We start from the raw sequence: 18,626 nt of genomic DNA, 5'->3' as shown, positions 1-18,626 counted from the left end.
ACACCTGCACATATTAAAAAATGTGAGAAACCTGCTTTCTTACTATCTCAGGGCTAATTTATAAGATACTCAAGCTATAACTGTACTCACTACTAGCAAGAGAATTAATAAAAATATTTGAAGCTACATATTTAACTAAGCTAACTAGAATGTGTCCTAGATCCCCATATGAATGAATCAGATTTCCAAAGGACTAAGCTCTTAATCCCACTTTAATCCCACGTCCAAGGCATAGTTTATGCAAACAAGATCAAGCTCTCGCTATTATCCCTTCCCCGTCAATAACAATATCAAAATTAATGAATAATATAAACATGTTATAATGACTATTATTTTGGTAAACCTTTATCTACGCAACCTGTAATGATGGTCATTGAGATATTATACCAAAGCATATCGATTTCAGGACTCCGATTGTCATCACACGGGTCACAGAGATGCCATGCCTGCAGATTTAAAGAGGAAATAACAAAAAAAATTATGTCAGTGAAATAGGACATCAACAATTTAGACAACATTTAATCAAGATGATTTTCCAAAAGTTTATAACCTAACTATATATTGTCAGAATAGTCTCCTGTCATTTACATATCTGCAAATCAGTTTCCCAAATTTTGAGTAACAGCTTACACTGAAGACTTGTGAAAATGGAGCTTTTAGAAATATAAAAGACGCTACCGTTCTAAAGACATTTATTTAATAAACTTATGTCCTTTATTAAGTAACACTAATTAGCCTATATTTGCTTCTGGAAGTTAGCAACAGTCTTGAGAGTAAGATGGGATTAGCAAAGAGAACTGAAAAAATTAACTCTGTCATAGATCCTCAAGTTATGTCATGTCTACTACCCGTTCAATGCTTATTTTCCCAAACAGAACGGGTACCTGTAATTTAATATATTTTCTAATCAGCTTGGTATTGTGAATGAGCAATTGATCCACTAAATAAAGAATATGCAAGATAAAAGTTATTTTCCCATAACCATTCTTTTTAATTTGAAAACATCATGCATTCAATTAATAATTAACGGCATCAAAAATTACAACAATACAAGATTTAACAATACAAACTACTTTAAAGAAAAAAATAACAGTACAAATATAACAAAGAGAACTCTCACCATTGCAATCACAATACTTCCTCATACCTCCATCAAGTCAACAGCTACCAAAAGAAAATCCAATCATTTGGGGACGTAGGAATTGAGAAATTAAGGAGGAAAAAGAAAAGTTTTTCAAAGTTAGATAATGATATCTTAGAAAATGAACATGTGTCTTTGTTGTTGTCCCGATTGTCTTTTGGATTGATTGTTAACTGATTTACCTCAACCGTAAACATATAGTACATAGTAACTTCTTCCAACATCCTTAAAATAAATTTTCATAATTTAGAATTTAATTATATTTTTTATATATAATTTTATACAAAATGATAAAACTTTTGAATTTTTAAGAACATATTAATCTAATTTTTTCTAACATAAAATATTTTTTGTTCTTTTGAACAGATAAATTACTATTTAATATCTTAATATACATATATATAATATTATAAAAATTGAAAAAATTGAAGTTACCAAAATGAAAAATGATGGTTATGGGTGCACTTTTTAATTTTTCCACTAATAGTAACTTTTTAAGATGCCACACAACTATAATTTTTAAAATAAATAAATTTTAAGTTAATTTTAGTGGTAATTATATTGCAATCATAATTTTTCATTTCTAAAATATAAGATTTTCATAAAAAATATTTAATTATTTTTTTGAAATATGAACTCCGTGTGCGTAGCACGGGCATTAAACTAGTTAACAATCAAAAGTGTGCATTGACAAACGTGTCCAACACAAATAGGAAACGTTTCTAGGGTAGAGGGAGTAAGAGCAAGTCCAACAGTATTCTAGTAACTTCTTTATAAATAATATAAAATATTGGCTCTTAGTAATTTTAGGATATGATTTTATATTTTAACTCCAACAATAATCCCTATACTCCTTCCTTATTATTATTATATAATAAATTTGAAAAGAAATGGACAAAAATGGAAGAAAGAGAGAGAGAAGTAAAAAGTAGAGAGAGAAATGAAATTTTTATTAATAAAAGTGTTATAAGGGAACACTAGAAGTTCCTTAAAGATAAAGAATGAAGCTCATGTCTTAGTGATTTAACAAAGTACTAAGAAACTGTTGGAGTATCATTTTTTGTCAAAATACTTATAATTGAACTTAAGAGAAGGGAGCTGTTGGACTTGCTCTAATACATTAGATAATCTAGACTAATTGGATAAACCTTCTCTATCTCTTGATAATTGGGTAGGATATTCTGTGTATACATCCGTATCTAACTTTGAGAAATTTGTATTCTTTCTTTGTGTCCCCTATGCATTTTTATATTGCCACTTGTTAATTCTTTTTTTTTAACTATAATGCTATTAGTAGAACTCTTAACGTAAGTTCTGTGTTTGGCAAAATATTAGTTTCATAGTAATTGACAGGAATCTTCCATCATCATACAGTGTAATTTCGTGTTAATCTTTCTTAACTTTTGTCTAATTATGCTTAATTAACAGTACATGCATCTTCCCCTCTAGTGTTCGAAATCATTAACGTCTTGATGTTGTTTAGTACTTTTCTTAAATTTAAATCTTGGTGCATCATTTCAATGTCAAGGTTTTATATATTGAAAAGGTTTCCCAAACATAATTGGCTCCGATTGTGAAATTTACAAATAATCCGCAATGATTCATTGTCGAAGACTTGATTGACTCTGAAATAAATCTCAAACCAATTATGATTGGGAATAGGACTCTTTATATATTCATGTATAATTGTATATACTCTCAGAGATGGATTATGTCAGGCTTTTTATCAAATCTTAAATAAGTTAGATCGGATCAAATTTTCGGATCCAAATTTTTTGGATATCGTACTAGATTTATGGTAATGAAAAAACATTACTCCCTATGTCCTTAAATACTTTTCTCATTTGTGTCGGACACGTTTGCCAATACACATTTTTTATTATTAATATCTTTAATTTCGTATTAATATTAAATATAAAAACTTCATTATATTAAAGTACTCGTAAACATGAATACAACAAGATCACTCATGACCATGTTTGATCTTATAAATTAACCGTAAATTAATAATCAATCGCTTAACGTGAACAGTAACAAAACTCAAAATGAGAAACATATTATGGTACGGAGGGCGTATATCTTACCCCACACCTAACGGATATGTGTGACACTTCAGCTTACAAATCTCCTTGCCTCGTATATTTATGCTGACCAGCCAGCCTTTCAACACGATCTTTGCTGTCGTTTATTGTCATTACGTGTAACTTAAAACTTGGACATCTTTTTTAACTCTTTAAACTACAAATTTCACCCATAGCAAGTTGTAACTCGTAATCTCTGTTCTAAATATACTATATTGATTCGCTTAATTATTTAAATATATTATATTGATTCGATTTTATAATCCGATTATTTATTATATTTTTTAATTAATATATTTAGTTTAATAAATTAATTATTTTTATATTTTATTTAACACGTCCGATTAATGTTCCGATTAATCTCCAATTAACCGATTAATCACGAGAATATTGCTCTACCGAATAATATCAAATTCCGTTTTTTAGAGCGATAAAACAATAAGAAACTTGTACATCAATACAGTTATGATACTTGCACATCAAAATCTTTCATAACTTCAAACACGTAAAGCACATAAGAACGTACGTTATACACCGGGAAAGCATATGCCAGAGGTGCTTTGAAAATTTAAATTTATGAAGTCACACCACACTTTCCGCTAAATTTCTTTGCAAATACTGAACAAATCGAAAATAGTCACTACTTAGCCCTGCTGCTGATTTTAAATATTCTAAGCCTAATTTTCGAATGCTCATTTTTAACGATCGATTGTTTGTTTGAAATAAAATATTCGATAAACTTTGAATTTGATCAGTTTCGATTGCTAATTTGAATAATTTTTTTACCGGGCTTGACAAATTGTGTGTCTTGTTTTAAATTCAAACACGAACCTTGTGAGAAATTTGGTTTTATTTGATTTGTTTGCGGTTCATCTGCCCGATATTACATATCTACGGATTTTTTATGGTGTTATTTTGGTGATAAAAGTTTTTATGGTGTTACATTTGTGGTCGATTGCTCAAAATAATAATTGGAGGATTACATCATGTAGATATCACTTCAAAAAATCGTTTGGTTATCTATCTAAGAAGGAAGGATTCAACAATGATATAATTAATTATATCCGTTTGTTCAATTTCAATCATATGTATAGATGCCGTATGATTTTTCATTATTGAATTATTTTCATTTTAAAAAAAAAACTATGAAGATAATATAATCATATACTTTCATGTGTTGTATATTCAAAAATTCAATTCAAACATGACACTAAATCGGATCTTGTATTTTTATATTAATATATTTCCGTGCCACGTAATCAAAATATAAAAACAACACTAAATTCTGGTCTAATTATCGTGTCATTTTTCCGTGCCTTATTTATCCTATATTTCACCACAAATATAAGAGCTTTTTGATAATTTGATATTTAAATGTGAAAATATATCTATTAATAACATGTCAGAGTCATGATTTAAAAGATTCCTGATTTTAACAATAAATTTTCAACAAGTAATGTGATCGATTCGATTTTTAAAATCCGATTAATCTTTATGTATTTTTATTAATAGGTATATTGTAAATAAATTATTATATATAATATAGAATTTCATTTAAATTTAAACAAATAAAAATTATATAATATAATAAATATATATTAACTTATAAATTACTACTAAAATAAGAATAATAAAATTAAATATAATTTAAATATAAAAGACATTCAATTTTTTTTCCAATAAATAAAATTTTTCAATTAATCCTAAATTAATATTCGGACCGATCTCTTCCAATTCTCGAATCTCATAAGATTATCTCAATATAGAAAAATGGAGCTGTACAATGATATCCTCTCCCACCGGATAGAGCTGAAATGGCTGACGCATATACACATATATATGATATATAAAAACAAAAAATTCAATTCAACAAAAATTAATTTCGAAACAAAAAATGTATAAAATGAAAAAAACGCAGTGATAGCAGTTGGGTCCAACCGCCAAAAATTAAAGTAGACAGCAGCCAAATTATAGCAAAAAAACCAATTAACTTCTATGGAATAACCGAATATCCCATTTTCTTCATCTTCTATACACACAAATTATTGTATGTATACATTTATTCTATGCGTGTCTATTTGTCTATTCCCCTTCTACCCTTTTTTTCTTTATATCTATTCCTCAATTCTTGATCACATAGTACAATTTTATTAAGGTTATGGAGCTGTTTCTTTTATTACAACAACTGTTTGTGACAGCTTTTGTGACTCTTGTTGTTTCTTTTTTGTTGACTAGGTTGTTTGTGAGTTCTGGTAATGGTGAGAGTGGTGAGAGAGGTCAAAAGGGTGATCAAGAAAGTAGGAGATTGAATAAAGTGCTTAAAGTTTCTGGGACTAAGAGTAAGAGGAAGAGAGTTAGGTTTGTTGATCAGGGTGGTGTTCAAGAATTTGGTAAAGTTGAAAACTTTAGTGGTTTTGAAGGGTGTGGTGATGGTGTTAGTGATGATAAAGTTGAAAACTTTAGTGGTTTTGAAGGGTCTAATGATGGTGTTAGTGATGATAAAGTTGAAAACTTTAGAGGTTTTGAAGGGTGTGATGAGGGTATTAGTGATCTTGGTGGTGATAAAGTTGGAAACTTTAGTGGTTTTGAAGGGTCTGAGGATCATGGTGGTGATAAAGTTGGAAACTTTAGTGGTTTTGAAGGATGTGATGAGGGTAGTGGTGATCAAGAAATTGGTAAAGTTGGAGACTTTAGTGGTTGTGAAAGGTGTAATGAGGGTAGTAGTGATCATGGTGGTGATAAAGTTGAAAAGTTTAGTAGTATTGAAGGGCCTGATGATAAAAGAAGTGATCATGGTGTTGGTGAGTTTAGTGGTTTTGAGGGGTTGAGAGATGGAGGTGAGGTGTTTGATGGGTTGGTTGAGAGGGATGTGGGGAGTGGAGAGGGTGTTGGGGTTGTGGAGGAATTGGGTGTTGAGGGCGGGTGTGAGGTTGAGGGGGGAATTGTTGATTTTGGTTTCGAGAAAAGTTTGGAAAAAAGTGCGAAGTTGGTTAGTGATGAGGGTGGTGTTGGTGGCGGGAGAAGTGGATTGGTGGAGATGGTGGTTGAGAGTGATGGAAATGAGAGGAGTTTGGGGGATCGAGATTCAAGTGATGCGAGTGTTGGGAAGGGTGGCTGTGAGGAGGTTGTTGTTGATGAATGTGTAGGTGGAGCTGGTGTTTATGATCAGAGTGGAGAATTTGAGTTACAGAAGGAGAGGAGTGAGGGTGATTCAAAAGAAAGGGATGCAATGAGTGCTTCATTTGATGGAGGAATTTGTATTGAAGAGGCTGATAATGAGAAAAAGGCAGGTTTGGGAAATGATGATGTTCTTGAGGATCAGACGGGAGAGGTAAGAGTTTTGAAGGACTTGGTTTCTACGGAAAGCGTTGTAGATGGGGTAGTAAAGGAAGAAAATGTTATGAATACTGCCATTGATAATGCAGTTACTAATAAAATGACGGAAGGTGAAGTGGTCGGAGATTATGCGAGTGTGACCCTGGCCAGAGGGGATGTTGTTATGGATCATAATGAAGAAGATAGGGTTGTTAAAGTGAGTCAAGGAAGTGGAGTTGAAAAGGAAATGGATGAAGGGAATAGTGTACAAAAAGGATTGGCGAGTGACGAGGATGATGATTGGGAGGGCATTGAGAGGAGTGACTTGGAGAAGGTTTTTGCTGCCGCTGCAAATTATGTTGATAATGGGGGGAAGGCTGATAAATTGTTGAATTTGGGGAATGATGAGCAGATGCAATTGTATGGCCTTCATAAGGTTGCTATGGAAGGACCTTGTTACGAGGGGCAACCTATGGCGCTCAAAATTAATGCCCGGGCTAAATGGTATTGAATTTTATTATGCATGCTCTTCTTTTTTGTGGAGTTCCTGCCAAACCAATAATGTTAAACTTGATTCATAGTCTCAAGCCATTCATTAGCAAGTAAAAAGCGCTTAATGTAGAATTTGGGTAATATTTGATTAACTAAGAAGCTACCTGACCACACTATTGTGAAAAAAAGATAGACTCAGGCTCTTAGCAGTTAGCTCTATTTATGAACATATCAATGATACACCAAATGTACATCAGATAGACTCTAGTATTTAATAAATCCAGAGTATAAAAAAACTGGTGTCAATGTAATCTCGCTTTGTAACTTACCTAATGTTGATAAAACTCAATTGTATCAAACAATTATTTCAGGTTAAATTGGGGTTAATTTAGTCATGTCTCTGTCTAGTTCGGGTTTGTCTATGTAGAACGTGTTGTTGATCACTATATTAACTATAATATATTACTATATTTCTGCCATCACACTGTCCTGCGATTCTCCTTTACAATCTTCACATTATATTTATAACATATAACATGTAAGATAACATATAAGAAAAGTTATATAAGATAACTAGGGGAGATAATTTTGGATGTGTGAGATAACCGTAAAGTGGGAAATGCACATTAGGACCTACCCTTGAACAAATTTCAGGGTATAGTTTGATTGCTAGTTATATAACAGGGTTGACAGCTGCTATGTGTGAGTGATGGGGCAAACTGATTACGTTGTGCAAGGAATGCGTGGCAAAGGCTGGGGAACATGAGTCCGGAGGTGGCTATGGAGCAATACATCAACCTGCTTTCAGATAAGGATCCTGGTTGGAAGGAGGGTCAAACTTCTGTAAGTACTTTTTCTTTATAAGAATACATGCTGATCCTTTACTGGTTTATGTCACAGATGTGAGTCATGCTATAATTATGTTTTTTTTTCTTTCAATCATCGATTTTTGCTCAGGTTGACAAACTAGATCTTCTTGAATTTGCGAATCCTGAAACCCCAGAACCAATAAACAAACAAATTTAATGTAAGTAATGTGTTTAAGTTATTTGTTCTTTAGATTTTATATATTTCAAAAAGATGTATGCTTTGTTAATTATCCTCATTCTCACTAATCATTTTTTAGTGCAAATGTCTGAAATGATAAAATTTGTACTTCTATTCTTTCAAGAATCATTAACTGAAGTTCAATAACTATGGAAGGAGTCCGACTGGCTGCTCAGATTCTATGGTATGACTTGTATAACTGATTAATATCCTGTTTCCTTATTGTGGCATGGTTTTTAGCAGTCATTATTATTTTTTTTATTGGGTTGATATTTTCTTCACCTTTCATCTTCTATTGAAGTTGTGCAAAGAGTCCTCTGCATATCTTTCATGCCAGATCATTATGGGACTATCTTCTTCTTTTACCTTAAAGAACGCTTGATTTTCTTGCGTTGATCTTTGAGAATGGATTATGTCTTGAAAAGGATTTATAAAAAAAATCACATGTTAACTAAATTGAATAATAAGAAAGTAGTAATGCCAAAAAATAGGTAAGTAGGAGTTACTTATACTCTATCTTCACATCTTATGTTCCCTTGAACACTATTTTATTGAAGGTGGAGAGTCATTTCAGCTGCAATGCTAAAGTGACAACTTTGCTTCTCCTATAGTTCCCTAATTTATTTTCCAATTCTTCACCAAAACAATTGTTTTACTTGTAATTCTGATTTAGATAAACCAGTGGACAATATTTATTTTATTGTTTTACTCTCCACATTCAACCTAATTTTCTCAAGTGTATGTACCAAACGAACTCAGCCTCAATTACAACTTTTAGGAAAAAACTGCTTCTAGAGAATGAGATGGACATGCTTATGAATTAAGAAATAAGAATTGATCTCTATTGACCTAATCCTTTATACAATATTAAATTATTTATATTTTTTTGGAGCTTGTCTATACTACAGTATAATTCACTTTTGCCGGAATCCTACAGTTTCGTAGAAACATTAGATTATGGAAGACCCCATTCTTTTGCTTTCAGTTTGTTGTTCTTTGGAGCAACAGTAATCTTATTATCACTTCAAGATACATGAGCATGCATACACAAACATTTCATGTTTTATGAGTATTACTCAAAAAATTAACTGAGTGTATCTAAGTGACGAGTCATTTTCTGGATGGCTTTATTAATGGCGTGTCTGTCCACGGCCTTAAGATAGACTCAATTAGCTTTAGATAGACTCAAGTATTCTGGCTTCTGGGTTAGTACTTTCTTGGTCTAATAAACAAGTCTCTCCAACAGAGGTGTTTTTGGTTACTGTAGTGGCCTATTAGGAAATACTCCTAGGCATGATTATCAGTACATATTACTGTGAACTAATTAATGATGTCTCCATAGGCCTAGTGTTTACAATAGCTGTTGGTCATTTCTGCAGACCTCAGCTCCAGCCACAGTGCATTTCTGGGAAAAACCCAATGGTTATTTTGCTAAGACCTGCATCATGTTAAAGAATGAAAAATTACAGCACAAAGTTAGATTCTACTTGTTAAGAGTCATTCAGATGATATGTAAAGCTCTTTTGGCTTCAAAATCTGTAGGCACACCAATAGTACACAAGTAAAAGAGGTCCTTGATATGGCAACTTTCCCCAATTTAGTGCATGAATCAGGATCATGTGGGCGAATCTGTACTTCTTGCAATGCCAGTAAGTGTACTGGACTTGTCAGGCTTGAGCAAATGCTGCATGTGTAACATTACTTAGCCTTCCTCATTTTAACAAACCCCAGCAATAAAATTGCAGTTCTGGGCGCTATTTTACAGATTCGACATTGAGGTTGAAGTCTAGATGAAAGTTGAATAAAAGTAATACAATCATTGAACTCTGTACTTGCTCAAAATATAATATTCTAGTACTGGAAGCGAGCACCTTCAATAAGCATGAACAATCCCCTAGTCTTCAGTAGTTCATTCTATTTTGTTTAAAGAGTACTTCAAGCTGAATTTTTTCAAAACAAATTGCATGTTCCGGGTTGTTTATTTAAATGTTGTAATATTACTGCTGTACTCGTTTAAAAAAATGTTTTGCAGGAATCTAAATTTTTAGTAGTTTCTAAAGTTAAAGTTGTAGTCATATAATTATCTTTTACGTTTTTGCTCACATTGCATCACCTGAATATTTCACATCCAACTAACGTTGAATTTGTCAGCTTCTGTTTCTTTTCTTTCTGACTGGATTCAATTTATTCAGTATTGACTAGATACATTATACTGCTGCTGCTGATGCTTATTACACTTGGTTTATAAATGTGACAGATGACGTTCTTCTGGACTTGCTTACCTAAATCAAGGCCAGTTCTTGTTGCCAAGTGTATAGGGGGTGTGCTTGTGCTGTTCATATATTATTATTTATTTCTCATCGTGATCATCATCATTATTTAATGATCCCTGATGTTGCAAATTCTAGGTTTGTTGATTCCAGTAATTTGTATGTTCTATGTATGCATGAAGTCTCCGTATATCTCGGAGGCAGTAATAAGATTAAAATGTTCTCTCTTTGTATTTTGTTGTTCAGTTCTATCTGGTTAATATATCTCTTCATACCACAACTAGTATATTTATTTGTTCAGCTATTTAGGGGGTCTGCGTTTTTCTGATTCATAGAACCAGAAAACACGTAAACTTTTAGTACACAACAGAGAAATAGATTTTACTCATCACTGTCCTACTCCTATCAAGTAATGGCACTTCTTACTGAAGTTAACTCTTTGTAGAATGATCTAGGTAGTTTGTTTCACGAGCTTTGCCATGACTTCCACCATATCCTCCCCTACCACCACTACCATAACCTCCCCCATATCTGATACCACTTCCATACCCACCAATGTTCCCGAAGTTTCCGCCCTTGTTAGCACTGAAACCATACCCGAGTCCCCCTCCACCCCCTGAACCGTATGAAACTCCTCTACTTCCACCCCCTGAACCATAGGAAACACCAGTGCCTCCACCCCCTGAACCGTAGACACCACTGTTCCCAAAGCCTCCAGCCCCTCCAACACCTGAAGCGTAACCTCCAGTTTCCCCTCCTACCCCGCCTCCACCAACACTAGGAATACAATGTTTGTTGCCTCTATAATCTTTCCCACACTGACCAATTCCAGCACCAATGCCAGTGCCGGTACCACTACCAGCACCAGCAGCGCCATTATTACCAACAGCTCCTCCAGGTAGGGCAGGTCCTCCTGGACCAACAGATCCTCCAGGTCCAACAACAGTACCAAAGGCAGCATCACCATTTTCGTTCAGTCCTCCCTGAGTTACACTACCTGTTTTCCCCAAAATAGGACCTAATCCCGATCCGGTACTTCCACCATCTACAAGCTGTTTTCTGTACCATTTTTCCTTTCCCTGAGTCCCATAACTCCAACCCTTTCCTTCTCCACTACCTCCAACAGCAACATAGCTGTAGAACCCTAAACACAAGAATAGAACGTCAAACGAACTTTCAGAAAATAGTTTGTATCTTCCCATTACACTTCTTTAAAAGTTTGCAACAGTTCTTGTGAAGCGCACAGGAAATCTCGGATGTTATTCATGATTCTTTCATCTCATATATATAGCGGAGGTCATTGTTAAGGATCGCAGTTTGTAGAGAAGGTGGAACAGACAAAAAGAATGGGGAGCCTGCAACAGAAAGCCTATTCGAGGCGCCAGAGCGTGCTAGTCATGGATGGCAGTTGGTAGGAAGGACATTCAACATGATAGAACTGAAGGTGCTTATATGGTGAGAGGCTAAGAGCAAGTTTTTGGGCATCATCCTTTTAACATGAACTCGTGCAACACTGTAGTACATGCATGAATGCAAAACTGCAGTATATGCATATTCATGTAGCTGATGATTGCGCTCTGTTTCGGGTTGCTGTTAAAAATTGATCTGTTGTTAGAAAAAAGTAGTGATGAAAAAGTGTTAAAAAAAATGCTGATGAAAAAAATGCTGTTAAAAAATCAAATGACTGTTTGGAAATATTTTTAATTTGTTTATCGTTTTAATAAAATCAAATGACTGTTTGGAAATATTTTTAATTTGTTTATCGTTTTAATATAAAAAATAATATTTTTGATGAGGTTTGATGTGAAAATCAGCATCTTGCTTCCCGTAAAAGCTAAAATTCTAACAGAAACTTTTATGTCAAAAATACTTTTCCGAAAAGCAGTTTTTTAATTTTACCAAACTGTTTTTTAGCTGATTTTGCTGTTGTTGATGTCTGCCATTTATTTTTTCATTTACTTCAGAGTAAGAACTTTTTTTGTAATTTACTTCAGTTTTTTTAAGAAAAATGTCAGAGTTACTAAATTGAGTACAAAATTTTTCACGATAAATTTTGATCGCAATCAGCCCCTATATTATTACATACCAATTAAAGCATCCCACCTTATTTGACAAATCATTTTATAATCTTTTTTTTTTACTTTTTTGTAGCTGAGGCTAAATCTAAACTTGTCCTTATAAAACTTAGGCTTATTTAAATTGCAAAACTGGGCTTCGGCCGAGGCCTGGAGCTGTCAGGCTGCTACACTGACTCTCAAAATTAAATTATCTAGAACCGAAGATTGTAAAAGCAATACAAAACTCATCTGCTGTTTGGTTCATATTTTTACTGAAAAAACGATCTGTCTGGTGACATTTCAATTTCTAGGTGAATACAAACATTTCCGAACAATAGATCAAAATGTCAATTTTGAGTGTTAAATGGTTCAAAATGTCAATTTTAAAAATAATGGCCCAAAATGTCATTTCATAATGGTACTTCGTCTTCCGTTTTGTATTTTTAATGCAAAACGGAACTTCGGCTTCCGTTTTGGTACTTTAAATTTTTTTTTAATTTTTTTATAATGTGCAAAACGGTGGTTGAAGTAGCGTTTTGGCTCAAAACGGTACATCATATAGCATTTTGTACCAAAACGGAACTTTATCTACCGTTTTGCGCATAAAAAAATTCAAAATGTCAAAACGTTACACGGAGTTCCGTTTTAGGTGTTTTGCATAAACAATACACGATATACCGTTTTGAAGTGACATTTAGGGTCATTTTTAACCTCCAAGTGACATTTATAACCACCACCCAACATTTCCTTGCACTAGGTTATAAAAAAAGATTCATTTTGCAATGTAAAAGAATGCTTAGCTTTCAGCGAACACTAATATTTTACAGGAGTAGCAACGTAATCCACACACCCTACATTTCGAGGAAAAAATTACTTAAACGGTTTTCTATGAACACTGAGGGCGTTTAGAAACTTACATTTCATTTTAAATGAGAGATTTTAAATGACAGAATTTGAATTGTCATTTCAAATTCTCATATTTATACTAATATTTGAATGTCATGGATTCAAATTCTCAAACAGCTTATTTGAACAAATCCAGAATTTAAATCCAATTTCCTAAACGGGCCATTATTATTTTCATAGTGAAACTGGTGTTAATGTTAATGGATTTATGGACGCTGCATTCACACAAATTCCACCAATAAAAATGAGATAAAAGAGCTTGTGCTCGTGTGCAAATGGGCATACCTAGAAAAACTCTAAAATTTAGATTAATTTGATAACACAACCGCACAATACATATAAAAGACGTATTTCAAATTTATGTATGTTTGAAATGTTCTGACTTATCGTATCCTGTAAGCATACAAATCGCAACACACAACGGTTAGCAAAGCGTGATGAAATATGCATACTTGTTTTCCCAGGTTCATCTTTCTGTATAAAAATATACAGTAATGGTTGAATAATGAGTACACGCATAATCGATACTCCCTCCGTCCCTAAAAACGTTTCCTATTTGTGTTGTACACGTTTGCCAATGCACACTTTTGATTGTTAATATCTTTAAATTCGTATTAGTATTAAATATAAAAATTTCACTGTATTAAAGTACTAAAGTACTGATAAATACGAATCCAACGAGATCACTCATGACTATATTTGATATTATAGATTAGACGTAAATTAATAGTCAATCGCTTACCGTAAACAGTACCGAAAGTCAAAAGAGGAAATGTTTAATGGGACGGAGGGAGTAACAATTATTAGGCAACAACTATGGCCTTATGGGGTCATCACACCTGACTAATTAAACCGGTCTTTATAATTATTATCATGCCTCGCTACTCAGGTTCTAACTACTCCTAACATCTTTCTTCCTATCACTACTGTACATCGCTCTTTCTTTAACAAGGGATCATTTAAATATTGAACATAATCAATCACAGTAACAAACTGATAGATACTGGTAAAAAGTGCTATAATGGTTGAGCGTGGTGATGATATAACTCAAGTGATAAATACTCGTCTCGTGTCGTCTCGATTCTGGTTACGATTCTCGATCATCTCCAAAATTTGTTAAAACATATACTCGTATTAACCGAATATAAACAATTTTACTGAGACGAACAAATTAGAAAATGCGATCACAAAATGAGACGTAAGAAGTATTAAAGAATGCATAGTAGTTTCAAACAATAAAAAAAATGTTTGTTTTATAAAATAGGCAGCAATGAACTCCAAAGTTCATTTCATCTAATCAAAATCTAGACCTGATTAGATAACCTTGATCTAACTCCATCCACTTTACACGTTTCTATGTCTTTCTGATCAATTTTAAATACAATATTTGTAGTGGACGAAAGATTTGAAAACACAAAGGTGTCTGAGTATTATTCTCAGGTCCAAAATTTCAATGGTTAGCTGACCTAATTTCATCACATAATTGTATACTCCTGTTTGTAAATTTCTACACTGAATCTTAACATTGGTGGTCCTTACCATGAATCAAATCATACAAAGCTAAGTACTCTTCTAGTGGGGTTCTAATACCATGAATTATTAATTAGCTTTCCAGAAAAGCAAAAAAGTAAAGTAATCATATTTCCAATCATTTTGAAAAAAAAAGCCTTAACCTGTAGTGCATAGTACCCATACATATTTACAATTTTTTCAAACATCATCATATTTTTTTCATTACATTAACAAGGTGAATGAACGAAGATACCTTGCTCAAAGCACAGTCCAAGAAGAAAGTGTTGTATGACCAAAAAGTGTTGGTAGGACTTTACAGGTTTAGCTAGACTAAAAAATGGCGTATTATGTAAAGTAAATAAGAATGTTAAGATGGTGGAGAATTAAAGCAAGTTTCTTGTATTCAGGTCCGTGTCTACTGATCCTTGTCTACCACTCGATTAGTTTGTAATTTAGATATCATTACAAGTCCCTGTTGCTACTTCTCACGCACTTTTATAACTCTGAATACCGGAAGTTATAATTTCAGTGCTTCACATACTCGAAGGTAAATAATTAAGGTGTTCTTGCTCCAGTGACACATGTTACATAAACTCCCCAGCGCTAACTATCGTGGACAATAACTTAAAACGAAATCTGGTAAGCTGCACCTTATATGCTTATACCTCAAACAATGACATGAAATACCTTTCTACCAGTATAGTTTGTCGGCATAGCATTCTCAGTACAACGTTCGTATATTGATCTTACTAATGACTGAAGTCACTGAACAAAGCAGGGTTGTTCAGCTTATAGAAAAATAAAAAATGAAGCAATGTTCAGCTTATACAAAAATAAAAAATGAAGCTCATTGCTTGTCGTATAGGCAGACACCACATGATAAACTAGACAAGACTTTTTTTTGTCCAACAGTTGTGTATTTCACAAAAGCTATGATGAAATAAAGAAAAAGATGGAAATTCTGACGATTTTTTATTGGAAAATGGTTAGATGGTTCAATTTCATGTTACTTTAGGCAGTGGCAGTGGGTCCAATCCCTCACTATGGCTTCGTAGAAATAGGTCTACAAAAGCAACTCTAAGTGAGATTCTCACTACTATATTTTTTTTCTCTTATTGCCTAGGCATCGCCTAAAACCTTCTTCAAGACGTTTAATCCCTACAACCAAAAGGTTGGAACATAAATGAAGCTCATACTTGTTCCGGTGGTTATGCTACTATTATGCTGCAATGCATATGCTACCACTGCAGATAAGGGCAAGAAAGAGAAGACTTATATAGTTCATATGGACAAGCACTCAATGCCATTGAGTTTTAATGATCACCTCCAGTGGTATGATTCGTCCATAAAATCAGTATCACATTCTGCTAACATGATTTATACATACACTGATATAATTCATGGATTCTCCACGAGACTGACTACTGAGGAAGCTCAATCCCTCGAACAGCAGCCAGGTATCCTACTAGTCCAAGAAGAAATGAGATATGAGCTTTACACAACTCGGACTCCGGGATTTCTAGGACTCGACAAGGGTGGAGCAGTTTATCCCGAGGCGAATGCAATTAGTGATGTAGTAGTAGGAGTGCTGGACACAGGTGTCTGGCCAGAAAGCCAAAGTTTCGACGACAGTGGATTAGGTCCAGTCCCCAGCACCTGGAAAGGTGAGTGTGAGATTGCCAAAGGCTTTAATTCGTCTAGTTGCAACCGGAAACTCATTGGGGCAAGGTCCTTCTCAAAAGGTTATGAAGCAACTTATGGCCCAATTGACGAAACTATGGAATCAAACTCGCCAAGAGATGATGAGGGGCATGGAACACACACCTCAACTACAGCCGCTGGTTCAGCTGTTAGTGGAGCTAGTCTCTTTGGTTATGCTGCAGGAACAGCAAGAGGGATGGCAGCACAGGCCAGAGTGGCTATTTACAAAGTATGCTGGCTTGGTGGATGTTTTAGCAGCGACATACTAGCTGGAATGGAAAAAGCAGTTGCAGATGGTGTAAATGTACTATCTCTATCATTAGGTGGTTCAGTTTCTGATTACTATAGAGACATTATTGCAGTGGGGGCATTCACTGCAATGTTGAATGGAATTTTTGTTTCATGCGCAGCAGGAAATGGTGGCCCAAGTTCTGAGAGCATATCAAATGTGGCACCATGGATTACTACTGTTGGTGCCGGGACGTTGGACCGTGACTTTCCGGCTTATGCTAGCATTGGTAGTGGGAAGAATTTTTCCGGTTCATCACTTTATAGTGGCAAGTCTCTGTCAGGTGTGCTAGTTCCACTGGTCTACGAAATTAAAACCAGTAACACAAGTGGCAATCTATGTCTAGCTGGTAATTTACATCCTAAAGACGTTGCAGGGAAAATTGTGGTGTGTGATCGAGGGATGAGCTCTAGAGTTCAAAAGGGTGTGGTTGTAAGAGATGCTGGTGGTGTAGGTATGATATTAGCAAACACCAACTCTTTTGGTGAAGAAATTGTTGCTGATGCTCATCTTATACCATCAGTAGCTGTGGGTCAGATTGCTGGTGATGCAATAAAGAAGTATATATCTTCGGATTCAGACCCAATGGCCACAATTGCATCTGGAGGTACGCACCTGGGCATCGAACCATCACCACTTGTGGCAGCATTCAGTTCAAGAGGTCCTAATCCAATCACACCGGATCTACTAAAACCTGATTTAATAGCACCAGGTGTAAACATTATAGCTGGATGGCCAGGAAAAGTTGGACCAAGTGGTTTAGCAAATGATTCTCGGCATGTAGAGTTCAATATAGTATCTGGCACATCCATGTCATGTCCTCATATAAGCGGATTAGCAGCACTAGTCAAAGCTGCCCATCCTGAATGGAGCCCTGCAGCTATTAGATCAGCTCTTATGACAACAGCCTACAACAGATACAAGAACGGTGAAACCATACAGGATACTGCTACTGGAAAGCCCTCGACGCCGTTTGATATTGGATCTGGACATGTTGATCCCATATCAGCCCTTGATCCGGGACTTGTCTACGATGCCACAGTAGAGGACTACCTAGGGTTCCTTTGTGCCTTAAACTACACTTCAAGTCAAATCAAGGCAATTACAAAAAGAAATGACACATGTCAGGCAGATAAAAAATATACTGTGGGAGATCTTAACTACCCCTCCTTTGCCGTTGCTCTGCAGACAGCATTACGAAAAGATAATGACGATAGTCAACCAACCATAGTCAAGTATACACGAACTCTAACTAATGTGGGCGAGCCCTCCACATACAAAGTTTCAGTGTCTTCAGAACTATCGAATGTGAAAATAGTTGTGGAGCCAGAAGCACTACTTTTCAGCAAACCAAATGAAAAAAAGAACTACACAGTGACGTTCAGTGCAACTTCCATGCCATCCGACACAACGAAGTTTGCACGTTTAGAATGGTCGGGAGGAAAATATACTGTTGGTAGTCCAATTGCATTCAGCTGGATATGATCGCAGTAACTATATCATCACTAATAAACAATGTAAATGACCGAACAGGGCCAAATTGTTATTGCCCTTTCAAAGTATTGATGTATAATACTCAATCCAACTATCTTGTTCGCCGAGTACAGGATCTAAATGTTAGTTATTTATGTTGGATCTAGTTTTAATTATTTGTGTTGGATCAAATTATTAATTATTTAAGAAAATGCTACAAGTTTCTGATTTACTATTAGCTTTAGTTGTAAACCTGTAGATCTAGAAGCAGAAAATTTGCAGTAAAAAATCACAGGGCATCTTTTAATGTCTAATAATAGGCAGTTATTCTGCATCTACTAG

The 18,626-nt window shown here is 34.5% G+C and overlaps 2 protein-coding genes across 4 annotated transcripts; both read left to right on the top strand.

Moving 5' to 3' along the window:
- Nucleotides 1–5,228: 5,228 nt before the first annotated feature.
- Nucleotides 5,229–10,579, top strand: LOC141689455 (uncharacterized). Of its 3 annotated transcripts, XM_074493744.1 has the most exons (6): nucleotides 5,237–7,041; nucleotides 7,767–7,872; nucleotides 7,987–8,056; nucleotides 8,201–8,260; nucleotides 9,619–9,725; nucleotides 10,334–10,579. In XM_074493744.1, exons 1-3 carry the CDS (start codon nucleotides 5,381–5,383, stop codon nucleotides 8,053–8,055), a joined length of 1,836 nt encoding a protein of 611 aa, XP_074349845.1. In that variant the 5' UTR covers nucleotides 5,237–5,380; the 3' UTR covers nucleotide 8,056; nucleotides 8,201–8,260; nucleotides 9,619–9,725; nucleotides 10,334–10,579. The 3 variants fall into 3 exon arrangements, with proteins under 3 accessions (XP_074349846.1, XP_074349845.1, XP_074349844.1); XM_074493743.1 differs by lacking the exon at nucleotides 9,619–9,725 and having other exon boundaries at nucleotides 5,239–7,041; XM_074493745.1 differs by lacking the exons at nucleotides 8,201–8,260; nucleotides 9,619–9,725; nucleotides 10,334–10,579 and having other exon boundaries at nucleotides 5,229–7,041; nucleotides 7,714–7,872; nucleotides 7,987–8,031.
- Nucleotides 10,580–15,919: 5,340 nt separating this feature from the next.
- LOC141689454 (subtilisin-like protease SBT1.7) lies at nucleotides 15,920–18,516 on the top strand. Its single transcript, XM_074493742.1, has one exon. The coding sequence runs from the start codon at nucleotides 16,005–16,007 to the stop codon at nucleotides 18,294–18,296; it is 2,292 nt and encodes a 763-aa protein (XP_074349843.1). The 5' UTR covers nucleotides 15,920–16,004; the 3' UTR covers nucleotides 18,297–18,516.
- Nucleotides 18,517–18,626: the final 110 nt, after the last annotated feature.

This window comes from Apium graveolens, chromosome 10 (assembly GCF_009905375.1).
Source record: "Apium graveolens cultivar Ventura chromosome 10, ASM990537v1, whole genome shotgun sequence".
NCBI classification, from domain to species: Eukaryota; Viridiplantae; Streptophyta; class Magnoliopsida; order Apiales; family Apiaceae; genus Apium; species Apium graveolens.
Note: the sequence above shows the minus strand (reverse complement) of the source record. Positions and strands in the feature narration are given on the sequence as shown.